The sequence below is a fragment of the Aulonocara stuartgranti genome, assembly GCF_965226115.1.
Source record: "Aulonocara stuartgranti genome assembly, chromosome: 16".
Classification (NCBI taxonomy): domain Eukaryota; kingdom Metazoa; phylum Chordata; class Actinopteri; order Cichliformes; family Cichlidae; genus Aulonocara; species Aulonocara stuartgranti.
The window spans coordinates 20,658,034-20,675,830 of NC_138952.1; the positions used below are offsets into that span (position 1 = coordinate 20,658,034).

General features: G+C 40.5%; 1 protein-coding gene across 1 annotated transcript; it reads right to left on the reverse strand.

Annotated features, from left to right (window-relative positions):
- Window positions 1-6,686: 6,686 nt before the first annotated feature.
- LOC309690663 (cystathionine beta-synthase-like) lies at window positions 6,687-17,508 on the reverse strand. Its single transcript, XM_082507878.1, has 15 exons — window positions 17,297-17,508; window positions 15,529-15,849; window positions 14,203-14,309; window positions 13,363-13,497; window positions 13,146-13,225; window positions 12,863-13,067; window positions 11,988-12,079; window positions 11,660-11,779; window positions 11,498-11,582; window positions 11,310-11,415; window positions 10,718-10,795; window positions 10,472-10,606; window positions 9,827-9,935; window positions 9,646-9,730; window positions 6,687-8,458 (listed from the first exon to the last, which is right to left on the reverse strand). Exons 2-15 carry the CDS (start codon window positions 15,840-15,842, stop codon window positions 8,334-8,336), a joined length of 1,776 nt encoding a protein of 591 aa, XP_082364004.1. The 5' UTR covers window positions 15,843-15,849; window positions 17,297-17,508; the 3' UTR covers window positions 6,687-8,333.
- Window positions 17,509-17,797: the final 289 nt, after the last annotated feature.

Sequence of the window (17,797 nt, forward strand, 5' to 3'; positions counted from 1 at the left end):
TGTGCATGACCTGCAGCTGGACTTTGGTCAAATTAAACTGAAAGTGGCCTATGTTTTTTAAATTTTCCTTATTTTTAAAACTATTGGGTTTTTGTGTGTTTTATTTCTTATCAGTAATTTTAATAGGACTCATTTGCACAAACACAGGTAGCATTCAAATTGACCAACACAGATTAATATCTACTCCGTTTTAAATTAGGCCTATGCAAGATAATTGTTTTTTTTTTCCCCAATTTGAGAATTGTTCCATAAAAAAGGAAATAGCATTTTTCTTATTTTTAGTGTTTAATTTCATTTTCAAGAAAAACATGGTATTATTTAAAGGAATATCCAAACAGTCATAAGTAGCACAGCGTAGGCATAAGTGATTATAGATTTGAATGTTTACACCACTTATAATATTGATAGTCTGATTTAGACTTAACAGGCTGGATCACCTTTATTATAAGACTAATATATTCTGTGGCTCCATACCATACATATACACCATACATGGCACATCTGTGTTTAAGCTACAGGCTAACATTGCCTAAATTACATCTCTGTGTGGATTCCTCTCATAATACATGTATGTATTGTATGTATGTTTCATATTACATGCTAGAGCCCAACAGTATATTTGCCAATATGTCAGTGTTGGTATTTTTAAGGAAAATAATTTAATAAAAAGTGAAAAAGCTGTGGGAGAAACACCCTTCAGCCATGTTACCAGTGTTGTTGTTGGATATTTTGTCCACCAGGGGGCACCCTGCAGTTTTTGCAAACACACCAACCAGCTGATCTGAATAGAGCCAGATCGTCAAGGAGTCACTTGTTGTGAAGGTGAAACGACCTTATTATGAAAAGGCATTGTCTTATTAGCTCAGTAAGGACTCATGCTGGGGAAAACTCAATGTTTGTGTGTCTCCTCCTTTCTCCGGCTCCTTGCAGGGGTCTCCACAGCAGATCATCTGCATCCATCTTACCCTATCTGTAGCAGACGTCTCCTTTACATTAAAACATTTTTAATGTACCAAAAAGTACCAGCTGATATATTGGATTTTTAAATGACCCCTTATTTTTCTCAATATTAGTCTTTAAAAAATATGTCAGTCGGCCTAAACCACATGCATCGTTTAATGGGATGTGTTGCACTTAACAGTAATGACAAACTCTACTGTCATGCTAGTTTCTTCATTTTGTGAGCTTTTGACTGCACATCTAATATTAAATTCTACATTCTTCTGTCTATAAGACTAACGTGATTAACTAGGTCCAAATGCTTGAAAGCAAACAAGCTCTTGGAGAAGATGTTGCCAAGTTAGGTGTAAAGTGTAAAAGTGATTTCAAAATATATTCACACTATTTACAGACACTTATGATGATGTGTTAGCTTCATGGTTTCTCACGGAAGACCTTTCAGTTTCTGACAGGAAGAAGCTGTGTGGCTCAGCTTATGAACAGTGGCAAGAGTAAAGGCGCTGTTTCTTTTAGTAAAAACAGAACCACATTAACAAACAAAAAAACAAAACAAGCAAAAAACAAAACAAAACATCATATTCCAGAAGTTTTAGAAATTAATAATACACTACGTAGCTAGCTAGTAAGTTGACGTCTGTGTTCTGGTTCTTGGTATATCTCCAAAACAAAAAACAAGCCATTGCAGAAGTGACTTAAACCTGCCTTCTTTCCAGCTGAGGTTTTGCAGTGGCATGACCACCAACCACATGACGTTAACTTGAGACTTAATGACAATGCAGGGCCAAGTGAATAAGGCATCAGTCACAGTCTTTAACCATCTGGGAACCAAGGGTCACAGGGTGAGGGTTAAAAGTACCAGCTGAGAGTCAGTGAGCGATAAGAGATGTGCAGGAACAATGGGCCCAAAATAATCAGTGAAATGTGTTTGTATGTATGTATGGAGGCATGGTACATGAGGTACACTGTCAGTTTATATTGTTATATTAAGCACACCTAAATGAAGGAAAATGCAATCAGACTTTTGGTTGCAGTCTTCTTTACAGCTCATCTGGACTTTGGCTGGGTCAAAGTTGGTATGAGGTTTTCCAGACGTCTTGTTCAGATGCAGTTTTGGAAAACCTAATCCATGCTGCCGTGTTCTTTTAATGCGAAAGAGGCTTCCTCCTGGCAGCTTTTCCAAACACAGCATAAGTATTCAGACTTTTTAAGTGTAGTGTTGTGACCTTTAACATTTAACATGCTAACTGAGGCCTGTAGAGTCTGAGATGTAGCTCCTGGGTTTTTTGCAGTTTCTCTGTCTGGGTCTGAGGCTTGAGTGAATTTTTTTAGGAAGATTATAGCATTGCTCCAGAACAGAAAACTGTCAAAACGAATGCTTTTATTGAGGTGCTCACAGTTGATGATGGTCAGTTATTCAAGTGCATTAGATAAGAAACACATGGCTGTTGCTTACGCTCTTAATTCTTATGGATGCAATAAGGATATACTTAGTTTTCCCAGAACTGCATGTGATAATGTGATTATAACAGTAATACTCTGCATTTGCAAATGTATCTCAAGTGAGCTTGTAAAGCGGTCAGCCTGCATGAGGGTCAGCCTCAGCGGTTTTGTGGCTGAGGGCTAACGACCAAATGGGGAAGATGCAGACGTGAGAAAGGCAGAGATGGCGAGTACCAAGATTGTAATGTTGTATTTTCCAAACATGGAGGCATTTGAGTGAAGGTCACAGGCTGATTTAACATTTCTAATCATTATGAAGAAAATGTGTTTTTGCTCACTCTGAAAAGATTGTTGTCTTTAAGCTGTTTAAGTACAATGGCATATTAGGGCCACTGAAGAGAAAAGTGGCAAATTTGCCAGGAATAACTCAGAAAATATAATTATTTCATCAAGGCAACTCATCGCTTTGCACATCTCTTTGGTGTGCACTATGCCAACATTAGATGACCTAATTACATGAGGCTTTTCAACTGGATTTAGTAACAAAGAAATACTTGTGATTTTAGTGTGAATCACCCACTTTATCATGAACTGGGTCTATTCAGAAGAAAGCACCACACTGATTTGGATGAGGTCATAGTGTTTGTGTACCAAGAACTACAGCACAATGGGCATTTGGCACTTTAAAGGTAAAAATCTTGTGTTCCCCCCTCCCCCTTTAGTGGCCCTGATAAGCCGTGATAAGGAAGTGACATATGGAGAGAGAAAAAAGAAATGACAGGAAAGGACACGTTCACGATTGCGCGTCTTCCTGCTCGTGCCTCACAAACAGCACCGCACAGACAACATCCTGTATGCACAGAATAAAGGGGGCAGTGCACCCGAGCGCTTGTGGAGTGCTGTGTGACATCATTTGTGTGCAATGACGTTTGTAATTACAGATAATGACGTATAATGTTATAGACAGCGTTAGTATTTAATTTTTCTCTGCGACCTCATATTAGTCACATTTACTCGATTCACGTCTTTATTTTTAAATGGCAAACATAAACATGTCTGAATGATTACAGTACACTTTCAGTCTCTTCATGTAGGTATTACCTACAGAGTAATACCATTTAATTTGAATATTTGTTGGTCTGCAAGACCCACTGAGGTTTAGTGATTGTGCACATGCCTATTGTAGCCAATTGTTCGCAAACCAAACCATGAACTGTGCAGCTAATTACCCGAAGCAAAGCTTTTCAGTCAGAGACATAAACGTCAGTTTGCTATTTTACGAGATCTTATCTCCCTTCCTGGAGTCTCAGTTGCCCGACAGCTGCTCCCAGCCAACAAGCGTCGCAGCACGTAACAAATAACCACGCCCACAAGGCCACAGCATGGAGTTTCTACACTTTATTTTTTGTACAAACAAGATAAAAATGTGTTCATTAGTGAGCTTTATAGATGCTTGTGGGAGCAATTTGTTATTGTTCAGCAAACAGTTTTCCACTCATTTGTAGGCTTTGCATGCTGGTTGTTGCATCATATCTGACATACAAATGCTTGAGTGGTATCACACTTCTTATCTACCTGTCATGAGCAAACCATACAGACCGCATATATATGATGCTCGTAGCTACCATCATGGGCATTTTAAAGCTTTAAGCCTGGTTCTTTTAGTCGTCATGGTTTATTTAAAACCGATCATCATGCTAACATAAAGGGGTACACAGCAATAAAAGACTACTGCAGACTTGTTGACCAGTGGGGATTAATAATATTTAGTGCAAAAACTGAAGTGGCTCCCCCTGAAAATGAGTTACTGCCTTTAAGCTGCATTGTTTTTACTGGCTCTTATACAGAGACATTATAAAAATGCTTTGAAACCAGATGTGATGAGAGAGGGGCGGTCGGACTGGGAAACGTGCTTACCAATTAGCTAATGACTTTACAGTTCATGAGCCAAGGAGCATATCTAGATAATCTGGAACATAGTATGACCACGATTTACCAAATGGACCAAAATTTCGGTCCAGCGCGACCCAAAATGTGCAACTGAACCCACAAACTCATGAGGAAAATGCTTACAAAGGTCAGGGCAGGACTGTTTTCCCCCACAGACTTCCATAGGACCAGAAGTGTTCTTCAACCACAGCTATTGCTCCCAGGTGGCCGTTGAAAAGAATGCAGAAGGCACCTTTAAGAACCAGAAGCTACAGTATGTCCATCTTTTGTATAGAACATGTTGTACAGATGTCTGTAGGGGAACAACCTACTGCCCCCTCGCTGTGTGACCTGTGTAAGCATGAACTCTAGTTTATAGAAGCATTTTGTTGATATTAAATGGAAAATGTGGTCAGTTTTGTAAGTTATGGTATTTGGATAACAACTTATCAATCTCAAGCCAGGTTGGTTGCATCCATCTTTTATTGACTGGCTTTTTAAGCCAGCCTCCTCAAGGATTCATTGTTTTTGGCGTCCGACTTTGGCTTCGGGTGCTGCTTGGTCTAAGTGCTATGCTAAGCTAACAGGCTAATTTGTATTTTATGCATAGATGTAAGTCTGGCAGTGAACACGTCTATTCATTTTAATTTACTAAGACCTTTTTAAACTATTAGGAATTATAAAGGAGGCTTTGTAATTCCTGTCATTATTATTATTATTCAATAAAGAGCCATGTCAGAAAAAAATCAAAGAAGGTAAACGTACTAGCAAGATATAGTGGATTACTAATTTTCCCAAGGGGCCACATGAGAACTGGAGGACCTCAACAATAAGCTGAACTCCTTTTTTGCTCAATATTCATTTTTTGTCTTTTAGCTTACTGGTCTCGCTCCCCTAAAATTAAGGCATATTGTAATAGCCTTGAAAAGTAAACTGCAAACTCTCTCTACAGATGTATTGTACTAAGTCAGGTTCTGCGTTTAAGGTCATTTAAGTGTTCCAGAGCTCCCCTCTGTCTGTGGTGTAACATTAAAACTTTGATTGCTTTTAAAAGTCTGTTTTGTGACTTCAAACACGCCCTTCCTGATTAGTAGCTTCAAGCCTGCAGGCCCAGGGCAAATAATTAACCTCCAATTCTGCAATTATCCCAGCAGGCAAAAGAAGCATTGAAAGACAGAGAGGACCTGAGCTGGAAGTGCGTCATGCTTAATTTTCGAATGCGCCGACTGTTTTTAGTCGCCAGTCACACACTGGCAGCAATCTGCAGCACTTTGGATAACCTGTTGATTCTGAAAATGGTTTCATTTTCTCTTTACGTCAAAAACCAGCCGGATCTAAACAACCATCTTTCCAAACTAAATAGACCCACATCGGCATGCAGTAGTGTTATGTTAGAGTGGGTAAAGAAACTCAGCAGGGCTTTAAAGATTGAAGAGATTTAAAACAAGGAAATGAAAGTGTGAAAGCCCGTCTGTCTGTGTGCCTCTGGCACTATAACTTACTAAAGTCAAAGTATGTGGTTTTATTCCTTATGCTTGATGATAAGAAGTTTAAATTATGTGTCTTTTACCATGAAAAACCACTTTCCATGTCATTTTAACCTACAAAATATTGTTATAGCTGCTTTAGAAGGCTTTTCTACACTCAGGGGGTCACTTAATCCAGTTGGAGTTTCTGGAAATCAACGTGTAAGCACATGGATACAGCCTGGTGTTAATGACAGAAAGAGACCAGCGTCATCATGGGATACTGCCTCTGCCTGCTGGTGATGACAGATCAGGCGAGGCTGTGATGTGCAGAGGACAGTCAGGGAGAGTGTGACAGTGGTTTTCCATCTGCTCTGATATTGGTTGTGCAATGACTAGTTTGGCTCTTTAGAGTGATGGTGTTAATGGTCATTTTGATGTGAGGGTCACCTTGTTAGTTTAAAAACGAAGTCTTTTACAAGACAGGAAATAATGGTGCAGTGACATGACAGATACATCACAGTGTGTTGCTTTTTAAATGTGATGTGCTCCTTGACAACGACAGGTGAGAATGAAGGAAGGAAGCAGCAGACTTTCAGCACATTTCTCTTTGACCAGACTCGCTGCTGGAAAAAACACGGCTGAGAAAAATAAAAGCTTTGCAGAAAAAAAAAAAGTCAACAATAAGTAGAAAGTTTAAATACGGCATGTTCCTTTATCCACTTTTGCATCTTTTTGTTTTAAATCAGCATTCAGACATGACTTTCATGTCATTTCCTTCTTATTTGGGTCTTTTTGCACTTTTATCTATGTACAATAAAAGCTTTCAAAACAAAAATAAAAATTAAATACAATAAAAACAATATAAAAAAGCTGCCATTTGGTCTCAGCTTTAATTGTTGTCAAGATAGTTTATTAAATCCAAGGCAGGGCATTAAGTTACACCTTGTTACACCTTGAATTATTGACATTACTGGCTGAAGGTCAGAAGGATGACGCTCCTACAATCTGTGTGTGTCCAGGAGGAACTGAATATACAGAGAGCTGCACAGCTGGTCTACCTGTGCCAATACTCCCTCCCTGTGGTTTAGTGAGTCATTACACTTCAACGCAGAGCAGTGAGTAAAATTAGGTTTATGCACAGAAGTGAGAGAAATGCTCAATTAAAAAAAAAGCACATGCCAGCATTTATGCATGTCTTCTATTTAAATCGACTATAGACAAAAATGAAATCTAGTGTCAGATTAAGCAGTAGAATAGAAACATCCTCAAACATGTTTTGGAGCACAAGAGGGACTTTAAAAAATAAGAAAATGAATAAAACAAAATCTGACATTGTCCCTTTTCTACTTTGTTCTAAGACATTTGAACTAATGTTTGAGCAGCAAATGAAAAAAATAATTAATAAAATAAGTGTAACTTCTCTACTTTATCATTACACGCTAATAGCGCTGTATAAACAGCGGAAAAGGCCTCAAAGTATCTCTGCAGAAGAAGCCGATACCTTTTGTCTTTTCACTGCATGATGCCTACATTTCCCACGGTGCAACTTGACAAACAGATAATCAGGTGTCCTCACAGTATTTAATGTAAGCTTGAAATGCAAGCCCTTACCCTCAATAACAACGCCACAAGTGACAATTTAGCCAAAACGAAAAAAAAAGTTTGAAACGTTAAACTGAGGTTGTTTCCTCCTTTAAATGAAGTAAAATGTAGAAAGCAGCAACACCAGATCACAAACCCCGTTTTATGAGCTGTGCCGTAAACTTAGTTAAAGAGAAAAGTTGGACAACCTTGAAGCTCTATTCACTTTAATTACACTGCAAAAGCATTTTTTGTGCAACAAGCTTATAACTAAGCTTAACAAGTAAGTAAGTAAAACAGTGAGCTGAATTTATCATCACTTTCTGTTTTGCAGGTACCTGGTTTGAAGGTTTCTAGGTACCTGCTAGCTAAGAGGAAATACAGCAAATTAATGAAAACATGTCACAGAAAAGCAAAACAAACCAGAATCTGTAAGGCCCCACACTTTCCGTATGGCTCAAGTCTTTAATAGTAGGAGTAAAATGCAAAGAATATAAACACTGAACTATTCTGTAAGAAATGAGACTGTAGGCCTGCTTTCCACCATTCAAAGATTAAATGTAGATATCAGACCTAAGCCGGTCGCTGCATTATTGACGGTGAAGGGAACACATTCATTTCGCACAAGTCGGAGAAAAGAGTCAAAAAGCTCCAGAAAGATGATGGTAAAGTCCCTCATACAGCATTTAAAGCTGCAAGGTGAATACACTCAGATTACTTGTAACAACACTGACAGGATTAAAGTTAAAAAAAGATAATGTTATTTTCTATTTTGCTTCAACTGTCAACAAATCCCAAAAAACAACAACAACAACAGCTATAAATATAATTACAACTTCTCTGTCCTCTCTGCGACTGTATATCTTATAATTTCGGTGACACTGTAGGTGATTGTTTGCTGTGTCTCAGTGAGAAGAGAGTAAAATCCACCTTAAACAGGACACAGTCACTGGGTTACACTGCCTGACTTTGATGGTTGCAGTCCTGCCCCTCGTGTGTGGTGATGTAGGAGAGAAGGTCAATCGATGTCACGACGGCAAATAAAATCTCCCTCTGGAGGGCCGACCCATCGACCCCGTCTGCACAGAGACACAAAACTGCTGATGGACACAGATCTGCTAATCTCATAAACACGTATTTTATTTACAATATAGAAAATATATCAGATCTTTAAACTGAGACACACCGTTACAATAATAATACAATGTTTAAAGCGTTAAATGTTGACTTCAGAATTTGATGGCAGCATCACGAAGGAAAACAACAAAGGAAAGCCAGAACTGCAGTTAAAAGAAGAGGGGATGTTACACAGTGTCGAACACGGCCGTGTCCCAACTTCATTCAGACATCAAATTTAAAATCAGTTCTATTGTGAATAAAATATCAGCTTTTTTTAGGGGGGGGGAGTAATAATTCACTCATTTAACAGTTGATTAATCCAGCCTCTGGGTCTCTTTTGTGTGACTGTAATTCAACATCTTGTTAGGATGCCTGGGTCGTCGACCCAGGGTTTTTGAGTTTATGTTATTATTTATAATTTCTAGTTTTTGGTTTCTTTGAGTTCCGTCTTATGGCTTATGTCTCTGTCGTCTTTAGTTGCTCTGTCTCCCCTATCACCTGCATCCCCTTGTCTAGTTCGCGTCTATGTGTATCTTAAGTTCCTATATCCCCGTGTTCAGTCAGTGTCTGTGTCTGCCCTGTTCCCACGTCTCTGTTCCCTTTGTAGTGCCTGCATGTGAGTCTGTGTCTTTGTTCAGTCTGTGTTATGTGTTTCCTGTTTTACTTTGAAGGTCTCTGTCTTTTCTCAGTGTGTTCAGTTTATGCTTCTTTGGTCTCGTCAGTTCTGATTTGCCCCAGCTGTGTTTCCCTCCTGTTACCCATTCCCTGATTGCTCCCTCTGTGTATTTAAGCCCTGTGTTTCTCTGTGTCTGTGTCGCGATCTACCGTTTACTTTGCTGTGTGTTTTGTCATTTTTCTAGTTTAAGTTTGTTTTGAGTTTTTTCAGTCATGTTATATTTTGAGTCTTAAATTAAAGCCTTTTTGAGTTCACGTCTGTCTCCAGAGTCTGCACCTTGGGTCCTATTCCTGCCTGCACACAGCCATACCTAACACATCTTTGGTTTTGGTCCATTAGTCAGTCAAAAAAGTGGAGCCCTCGCAGCTTTGTGAATGACATTTATCAACCATGCAATAAACAGCTCATTATAAAAATGATCTGCACATAAATGTCCTGCATAAACACTATTTAGGAAATTAATTTTCTCACATTGCGTTTGATTGTGAACCACCAGGGCAAAGTTATCAGTTTTGAGGATATGGGAAAGCTTCCCCAGGTCGTCTGTCAGGTGCACCTGAAAGCACAAGTGGAGGAAGATTAAACAAGCGTGTAAAAATGTTCATTATGTCATCAAAGGTCGCCATGAAGAGCTCTGCACTCTCTGACTGACCTGTTTGAAGGCTTTGAGGAGCACCGCGCTGACAGCAGCTGAAAGTTCAACCTTCCCCGCCAACAGAGAGGACAGAATGGTTTCCAGAGTCACCATTCCCAGGATGGCCCTGTGGAAATACACAAAACCCACAAACTCCCATCAGACTCAGGTGACGAGAAGACTAACCCATCATGTCTCTGTCTGCTTATTTCAACCAAATGTCAAGATTAAAAAATGGGTAACCAAACTGGACGATTAATCAATATAGTTTTTAACTAGAGTTTATCTTGAGACGAGATCCAACTTATATGGTTACACACTCAAATAAAGCTACCTCACATGGGGATTTACACTGGAGGGACAGGGTTGTAATGTATGTGTATATACCCATCAGACGTCCAACTGCCCACACACGTCTTTAAACTACAACACACATCTTAGCAAGCTGAATCAATTGACCAGAGGCAATGAGTAGTTAAGTCCACTAGAGGGCAGTCATCCTGGCACAAGTCAAGGACAGGACCCCAGGCAACCAAGAACTGCCAAGTACCAACATTCACAGGAAGGCAGGAACTTGTCCCATGTCCCACAGGGACCAAGGCTCAGGAAGCCTCAGGCCTGGCATTTATAATACTAACCTGATATTGAGAAGAAGAGACATACCCTGACTCAGTGACGACTGGTGCCTGATCCAGTGAGTTCTCCTTTAGGATCTCAATGGTTTTCTGGCAGGACACAGAATATGTGACAGTGAGGGGGGCAGACAGGTGTAGACTCTGAACAGTCCGGTTCCACCACCTGCAAGACGGAAAAACAGAGGTTTTAACACCAACCTGCCCCGTCATACCTCCTCTGAGGGGTATAAGCTATAGCTGATTCGGGGTGTTTTGTTATTATGATGTTTTTTACCAGGGTTTTGGGTCTATTTGAGCGTCCAAGCAGAGGAAGCCTTTCTCACACATCCACTGATTCGTCAGGAACTTTGACCTGCAGGTAAAAATCGGTGAGTTTGAAGAAGTGTGCTGAGGTTTGGTCAGACTTCCACCTAAAACATGTCTGACTCTAGAAAATCTGTTTTGTAATGGTTGCAGCATTTCAGTTATGGACAGGAAAGACACGTGGCTGTAAAAAATAAAAATGAAAAAACATAACAGCTGAAAGCCATCTCTCATTTTCTCTCACCTTTGTCTTGTAGAAAAAAATCCACATAAAAAAGAAAGTGTGTTTGTGTTCTGATGTCTAACTGCAGAGGTTACTGATTTTTCTTTAGCATGTTTAAAAGCAGTAACATCGGTTGAAATGTTTTATAAGTTAATAGCAAACTTGTGAAATGACCATTGAAAAGTCCTAACGTCACCCCTATTTAAAAAGTATTGATGTTCATGGGCATGATGAGTGCATGTAAACGTCTGCCCACAACTGTATTTTTGAAGGCATGAAGGCCTGTGAGCACTCCAGACTCTCACTGGATTCAAAGTGTATCTGCCATTGTGTCTCGTACATGTAGTTGCGGACAGAGTCAGGCAGGATGACCACGCAGCGCTGCCCCTCCTCCAGCTGCTGAGCCATCTTCACAGCTGCTGCCATCGCTGAGCCAGAGCTGCCACCTTCAGCAAAACAGGCAAATCGATCATTTAGAGCAAACTGAGGTTGCTCATAACATACCACAACTCACTGATATGAACTTACCGCACAAAAGACCCTCCTCTCTGATCAGTTTGCGGGACATAAGGAACGTTTCTGTGTCGGTTGATTTGTACCAGACATTCACAATCTGTGCAGATTCAACAAAGACGGGCGTTTAGCAAAAATACTCACTTTACAAATGTGCACGTTAACAAAAATACTCACAGATCTGTCCAGTACTGTGGGGATGAAGTCAAGGCCGATTCCCTCCACTTCAAATGGAAACTTTTTATTCTTCCCTTCTGAGCCTTCCAGAACAGAGCCTTCAGGATCCACACCGACTACCTAAAAACAGACATGAGGAATTGGGTAAGAGGCTGCAAACACTGCAGGGTTAAACAGTTATCAAGTAATGTTTGATGGAGCTGCCAATACATGCATTGCTTCACTGATGGATATGCATCAGTGTGAGTCAGAAATAATAATAAGAAGAATACAGTAAATAAAAACCATTCATTAAAGACTGTGGACTGATAGGTTGTGTGGTGCTCACTTTGACATTTGGACATCTTTCCTTTAACTTTCGAGCAACACCAGTGAGCGTGCCGCCTGTGCTGACTCCAGCCACCAACATGTCCAACTGACCTAAAACAAAAACACATTTTCTTTTTCAAGCTGTAAAAAAGTTTTTTTTTAATAATAATATAATTTCACATTCATGCCTAATAAGCTAATATGAACGATTAGAGGAATTTTCAAGGTTTAACAAAGAGGACAAGCTATATGCCTTCATATATTCGTGCAGTTTGATATACAGCTCAGTGTTTCAGGCATGTTTCTTGTATGATTAAAAGTAATTTAATACATTTGTGCAAATAATGTGGAATCTGTCCATAGGTTTACTGTTCGTCTCCTCCCAACCGTCGACATTTTGTCATGTTTTCATGAGAAACAGTGGGAACGGGAGTTAAATGTGCTGTTTCACACGCCTCCATGGGCAGATCAAATGTGCAAGTCTAACCTCAGTGCACAAAAAGATTACTTCTGATTGGATCACTTCCAAACTCGTCCCACCTCATGTCTCCAGAAATTCTCATTATACTTTGTTTTTTGTTGATGAAAGTGTCAAAACATAATTTTGACACTTTTTTTGTGCGTTCGTTTTTATTTGGTTATTGTCTTTTCCCGTTCTTGTTTTCATCAGGAAAAAAAATATGGTTGTTGAGAACAAAATTAACGCTGCTCCTCAGAGCCAGGCTCAGACTTTCTACTTCAATGAGTGAAGGGAGAGAAAGAAAAGACTTAGTGGCAGAGCCATGTGTTTCTTTTCATTACCCTCAAAATCAGTTGTTGAATTAAACATGTACAGCAAAAATTAGACTCAAGCTAGAAGATGCATCAAAAATCAGAGTTTCTATCAGCTCGAACCATCACACTGCTCCAGTATCTCCTCAGCCGTGGTGTCGTAGTGAGCCAGGGGGTTGCTTGAATTGCCATACTGGTTGAGGATGTGCGAGTTGGGGATCTCGTTCTTCAGACGCCAGGCCGTACGTATATGAGACTCTGGTGAATCAAAAGCTGCAGCTGTGGGTGTGCGGACAATTTCTGCCCCGAGAGCTCTCAGGACATGCACCTAGGACACAGGAGAGGATGAAACTTCAATGCATTCCTCCCACTGAAAAGAAGAAGAAGAAGAAACAGGGCTACTTACCTTCTCCATGCTCATCTTCTCAGGCATCACAATGATGCAATGGTAGCCTTTTACTGCAGCTATGAGGGCGAGGCCAATACCTGCACAAAGAGCAAGATTTATTTAAATGACCTTTTTCCTTCATCATGGAGCTACAATACTGCACTTCAGTTTGGTTTATGTTAAACCGTATCAAACACTGAGCCTTCAACCCATTTGTTCATTCACACTCATGTACCCGTGTTTCCAGAGGTGGGCTCGATGATGGTGTCTCCTGGTTTAAGGACCCCGGCTCTCTCGGCGTCCTCCACCATGCGCAGGGCGATCCTGTCTTTCACACTGCCTCCTGGATTGAAGAACTCACACTTGGCCACTAAACACAGTCACCCGTTAAAAAGAATACTGTCATACTACACAGATAATGTGTAAAAACTGAAATTAAACTAACAGAAATGAATAAATAAACAGATAAAAGAAACGCATGAACAAGAGGAGCCTATAGAGAATTTATACTCTCATCTTGGAAAAGCTAAATGTGTTTGGCACATTGCGTTCGGATCATCAACGTAGGTTTGAAAAGATCAAAGAACCTGGATTTTGAGATGGGCCGCCAGTGTGAAACACAGGTGGCGCAAACAGTTTTCAGCTTTCCAGCTCAATTTAATTTACAGGTGTTTTTGTTCTTTCATCCAACAGAGAAAGAAAGTCTTTCAGTCTCACCTCTCCATCCAGGGAACGAGCTGCCTCCTCATACAAAACAACAACAGTCTCACAGTAGGAAACATGATACTTCAACGCTCCCTTCTCAGCTATTTTGCTTGTTCTACGGCTGTGCCACAGTCATTCAAGGCCCTGCTGTTTACTTCTCCCATTTAAACAAGCGAAGTTTCGTGCAGATTCATTCACATAATGAATCTGCACGAAATGCATAATAATCATTCTAATGTTTATTTGGAAGATTTTGCAGAAACTGAAAGTAAAAATAGTCAAAGTGATTGTGTGCAGAGAAGCTTATGGATTCTGCTTGTACTGATATCCAGGCATGTGTGGGTGTGTCACATTTTACATTCATACTCACAGATATCACACTTGAGCCCAAACTCTTTTGGGATGTTGTTCAAGCGAACCAGAGGTGTGTGTCCAATTTTCTCAAGGATGCTGGAGAGGATGCCAGAGGGCTTGGTGCTGTAATGTACGAGATAACACACAATTAACAGTCATTACCATCTTGGAGATACCATACAGCATGTCATGTTCATTACATCTCGTGAGAATTTAATTTCAAAATACCAGAAATACCGTATCAGAAGTATCACTACAACATGCTCTAACTGGCCAATTTGTTAGGTACACGTTTTTATCATTGGGTTTAACGCCCTTTTTTCTTTCAGAAATGCCTTAATTCTTTATGGCATCAAATGGGTGACATGACCCATTTGGTGCTGCAGACCAGGTGCCTGACGTTCCACCAAATCCCAAAGATGCTCTACTGGATTGAGATCTGGTGACTGGAGGCCATTTGAGTGGAGTGGACTCATCATCATGTTCAAGAAACCAGTTTGAGTTGATTTGCGCGTTGCAGCACGGTGTCCTATCCTGCTAGAAGCAGGCATCAGAAGATGGGTACACTGTGGTCATAAAGTGATGGACATGGTCAGTAACAGTACTCAGGGAGGCTGTGGGGTTTAAATGATGCTCAGTTTATACTAAGGAACCCAAAGTGAGCCAAGAAGATACCCCCCAAATTATTATACCACCAGCAGTCTGAACCACTGACACAAGGCAGGATGGATCCATGCTTTTATGTTGATTATGCCAAATTCAGATCAGGTGAAGTTTTTCCAACCTTCTATTGTCCAGTTGTCCCTGTGAACTGTAGCCTCAGTTTCTGGTTTTTAGCTGTCAGGAGAGGCATCCAGTGTGGCCTGCTGCTGTAGCCCATCTGTTTTAGGTTTGATATGTTGATAACTTAGTTGTAACAAGTCTTTTCCCTCTAACTTCTGTCATCAACAAGGCATTTCCCCCCCAGAGAACTGGATATTATTGTCTTTGTTTGACCGTTTTCAGTAAAGCACAGAGATGATTGTGTGAGAAAATCTGAGTAGATCAGCAATTTCTGATAGTTCTGAGTCAATTAAGTCACCGTTCTTCATTCTGGTGCTCAGTTTGAACTTCAGCAGGTCATCTTGATCATCTTGATCATCTTGATCATCTCTACATGCATTGAGTTGTTGCTGTCTGGTTGACTATTTATATGTTTGCCCATGAGTGTATGTGTGACATCTGTTTGTGAATCAACATTCTTTTACAGCTGTAATAGAGTTTCATTATTTAAAGACTGAGCTTAAGCTCAGAGCATTCTCTCCTCTACACAGCAACCTCTTTATTTTTTCCAGACTCTTACCATGCTGAGTGGCTATGAGGCGACTCTGACATGGGCGCGCCCAGCTTCCAAGTACATCTCCTGGGCAAATCAGGACGGATCCACTTCGTCTCATCAGGAGTCTCGTCTGTGTTCTCCAGCTGAGTCTCAGTGAATGATTCATCCTTATCTTCATCATCAGCAGGTAACCTGTCACCACTGTTCACAGCTGCTGTAGCCTGACACACACTTGAAGATGCTTTAGCACAAGTGACTTCTGCATTTGTTGGGTTAGCTGCAAATGTGCAAGGAGAAGGAACTTCTTCCAAGGACTTTGTACCAAAATCAGTGGGCATGGTTCATCTGCAGCAAGATGGGACACATATTACACCACATTTACATCAAGCTTTCAAAAGTTACTGACAAGTTGGCAAGACCTTTTGTTTTAGTGGCCACTTAATTTGACTCATTCATCAATGACTTGTATCAGAAAAGGCTGCACTTTAACCTATCCCAGCTGTCTTAGGGGAGAGGCAGGGTACACGCACAGGTCGCCAGCCTGTCGCAGGGCTAAGACATAGACACAGACAAGCATTCACACTCACATTCACATATGCAGGCAACTTAGAGTTTCCAGTTAATCCCTACTAATTGCATGTCTCTGGAATTTGGGAGGAAGCTGGAGTACCTGGAGAGAACCCACACAAACACAGTGAGAACATGCAAACTCCACACAGAAAGACCCAGGCCTGATGGTGGAATTGAACTCAATAAATAAGCTACACATTATTTTATCTAACCTTAAATTAATTTAAAGCCAATTTGCATGACACAGTTTGATTGATGTCCTCCAGACATAATTTTAAGAATATGTTGCTCCTTCTGTGTCCACCCACACATTGTTTTGGCTGCCACTGGCCGACACAGGTCGCTGGTCCATTACGTGGCCAACACAGAGAAAAAGACAACCGCACACTATAACACCCCCACCTACAATTTAGAAGCATCAATTATCCTAGCAAGCACGTCTAATCAGTGAAAGGAAACCCACACAGACACAGTCTGGCCTCACAAACTTCACACAGACAGGCCCCGGCCAGACCGCAGTAGTAGTATGATCCTTTATTCTGTGCTGTTTTTCAGCTTTCTGGTTGTGGGGTTACGCTTACTTTCCTTGTGCTTGATATGATCCTGTGTTCTGTGCCTTTTGTCTCCTACTTGCCTGAGTTGCTAGGTTTGTTTATTTCATTTTTCCTCTGTTCCTTCTCTCTTTGTGTGTCTGTTCCCTCATTACCCTCTGTGTGTATATATATATTATCCCTGCCCTTTGTCTCTCTTGCATCGTAGCCTTGTTCCTGAGTCCTACGTTTAGGACCTTAGTCCTGCCTGACACACAGCCTAAAGAAGAAATACATATTCCGACTCCAGTTTCAAAAGACTTCCAAGAACGCCCAGCCCGCATAATAATAAAACCATTAATATATACAGTCACAATGTTACAGTCATCTGTGGCTACAGGGACCCAACATTTCTGCTTAATCTTCAGAATAAATATAATGACAATTTCATTCACTTTGTAAACCATGGAATATGATTACATACTTTATTTTGTGAATTAAATCATATACTGCACTACTGAAAACAATGAACACTTAAAAAAACAACAACATAAAAGTACTAAAAGTACACAGCACAGATGTACTTCTGCATTTTAAGGATGACCCAGGTGAGGAAACCACACCCAACTCTCGCTGGCTGATACAGTTAGCTAAATCAGCTTAGCTAAAAACTTACTAAAACATTTACTCACCAAGACCATGAGAAAGTAGTTGGACATTATCAAGCTGGTACCACAATCACTTTTACTTTCATTCCTAAACAACAAGAAGAAGAAACAACAGGCTTTTTTTCCCCACTCCTGTGTTGTTGCATTCAGGTTCAACCGGAGTGGGCGGGACTTGTTTCCTCCCTCCAATAGAATTTCAGTATATGCCCTAGGGGAATCCAAACTTCAGTAATACACAAATTAACCTAAGAGCTGGAGTTCTAAATCAGAATGTAAAATAAGACACACAGAGAGTTGCTGCTAGTGGGCTACATTGTAATAACATTGTAACAAGTGAACTCTGCTTTCTGCTGATAGCACACAGGTGAGTCCTAGTTTCAGCATAACCGCAGCCTGGAGATAAAAACAGGAATCAACATGTTTCTCTAACTGTGTACTGAAATGCTGAATTCCTACTAACTGCAGTTAAAGGAGTGGTGTGCAATAACATTCACAGAAAGGCATGGAGTGACGCCCACCTCCATA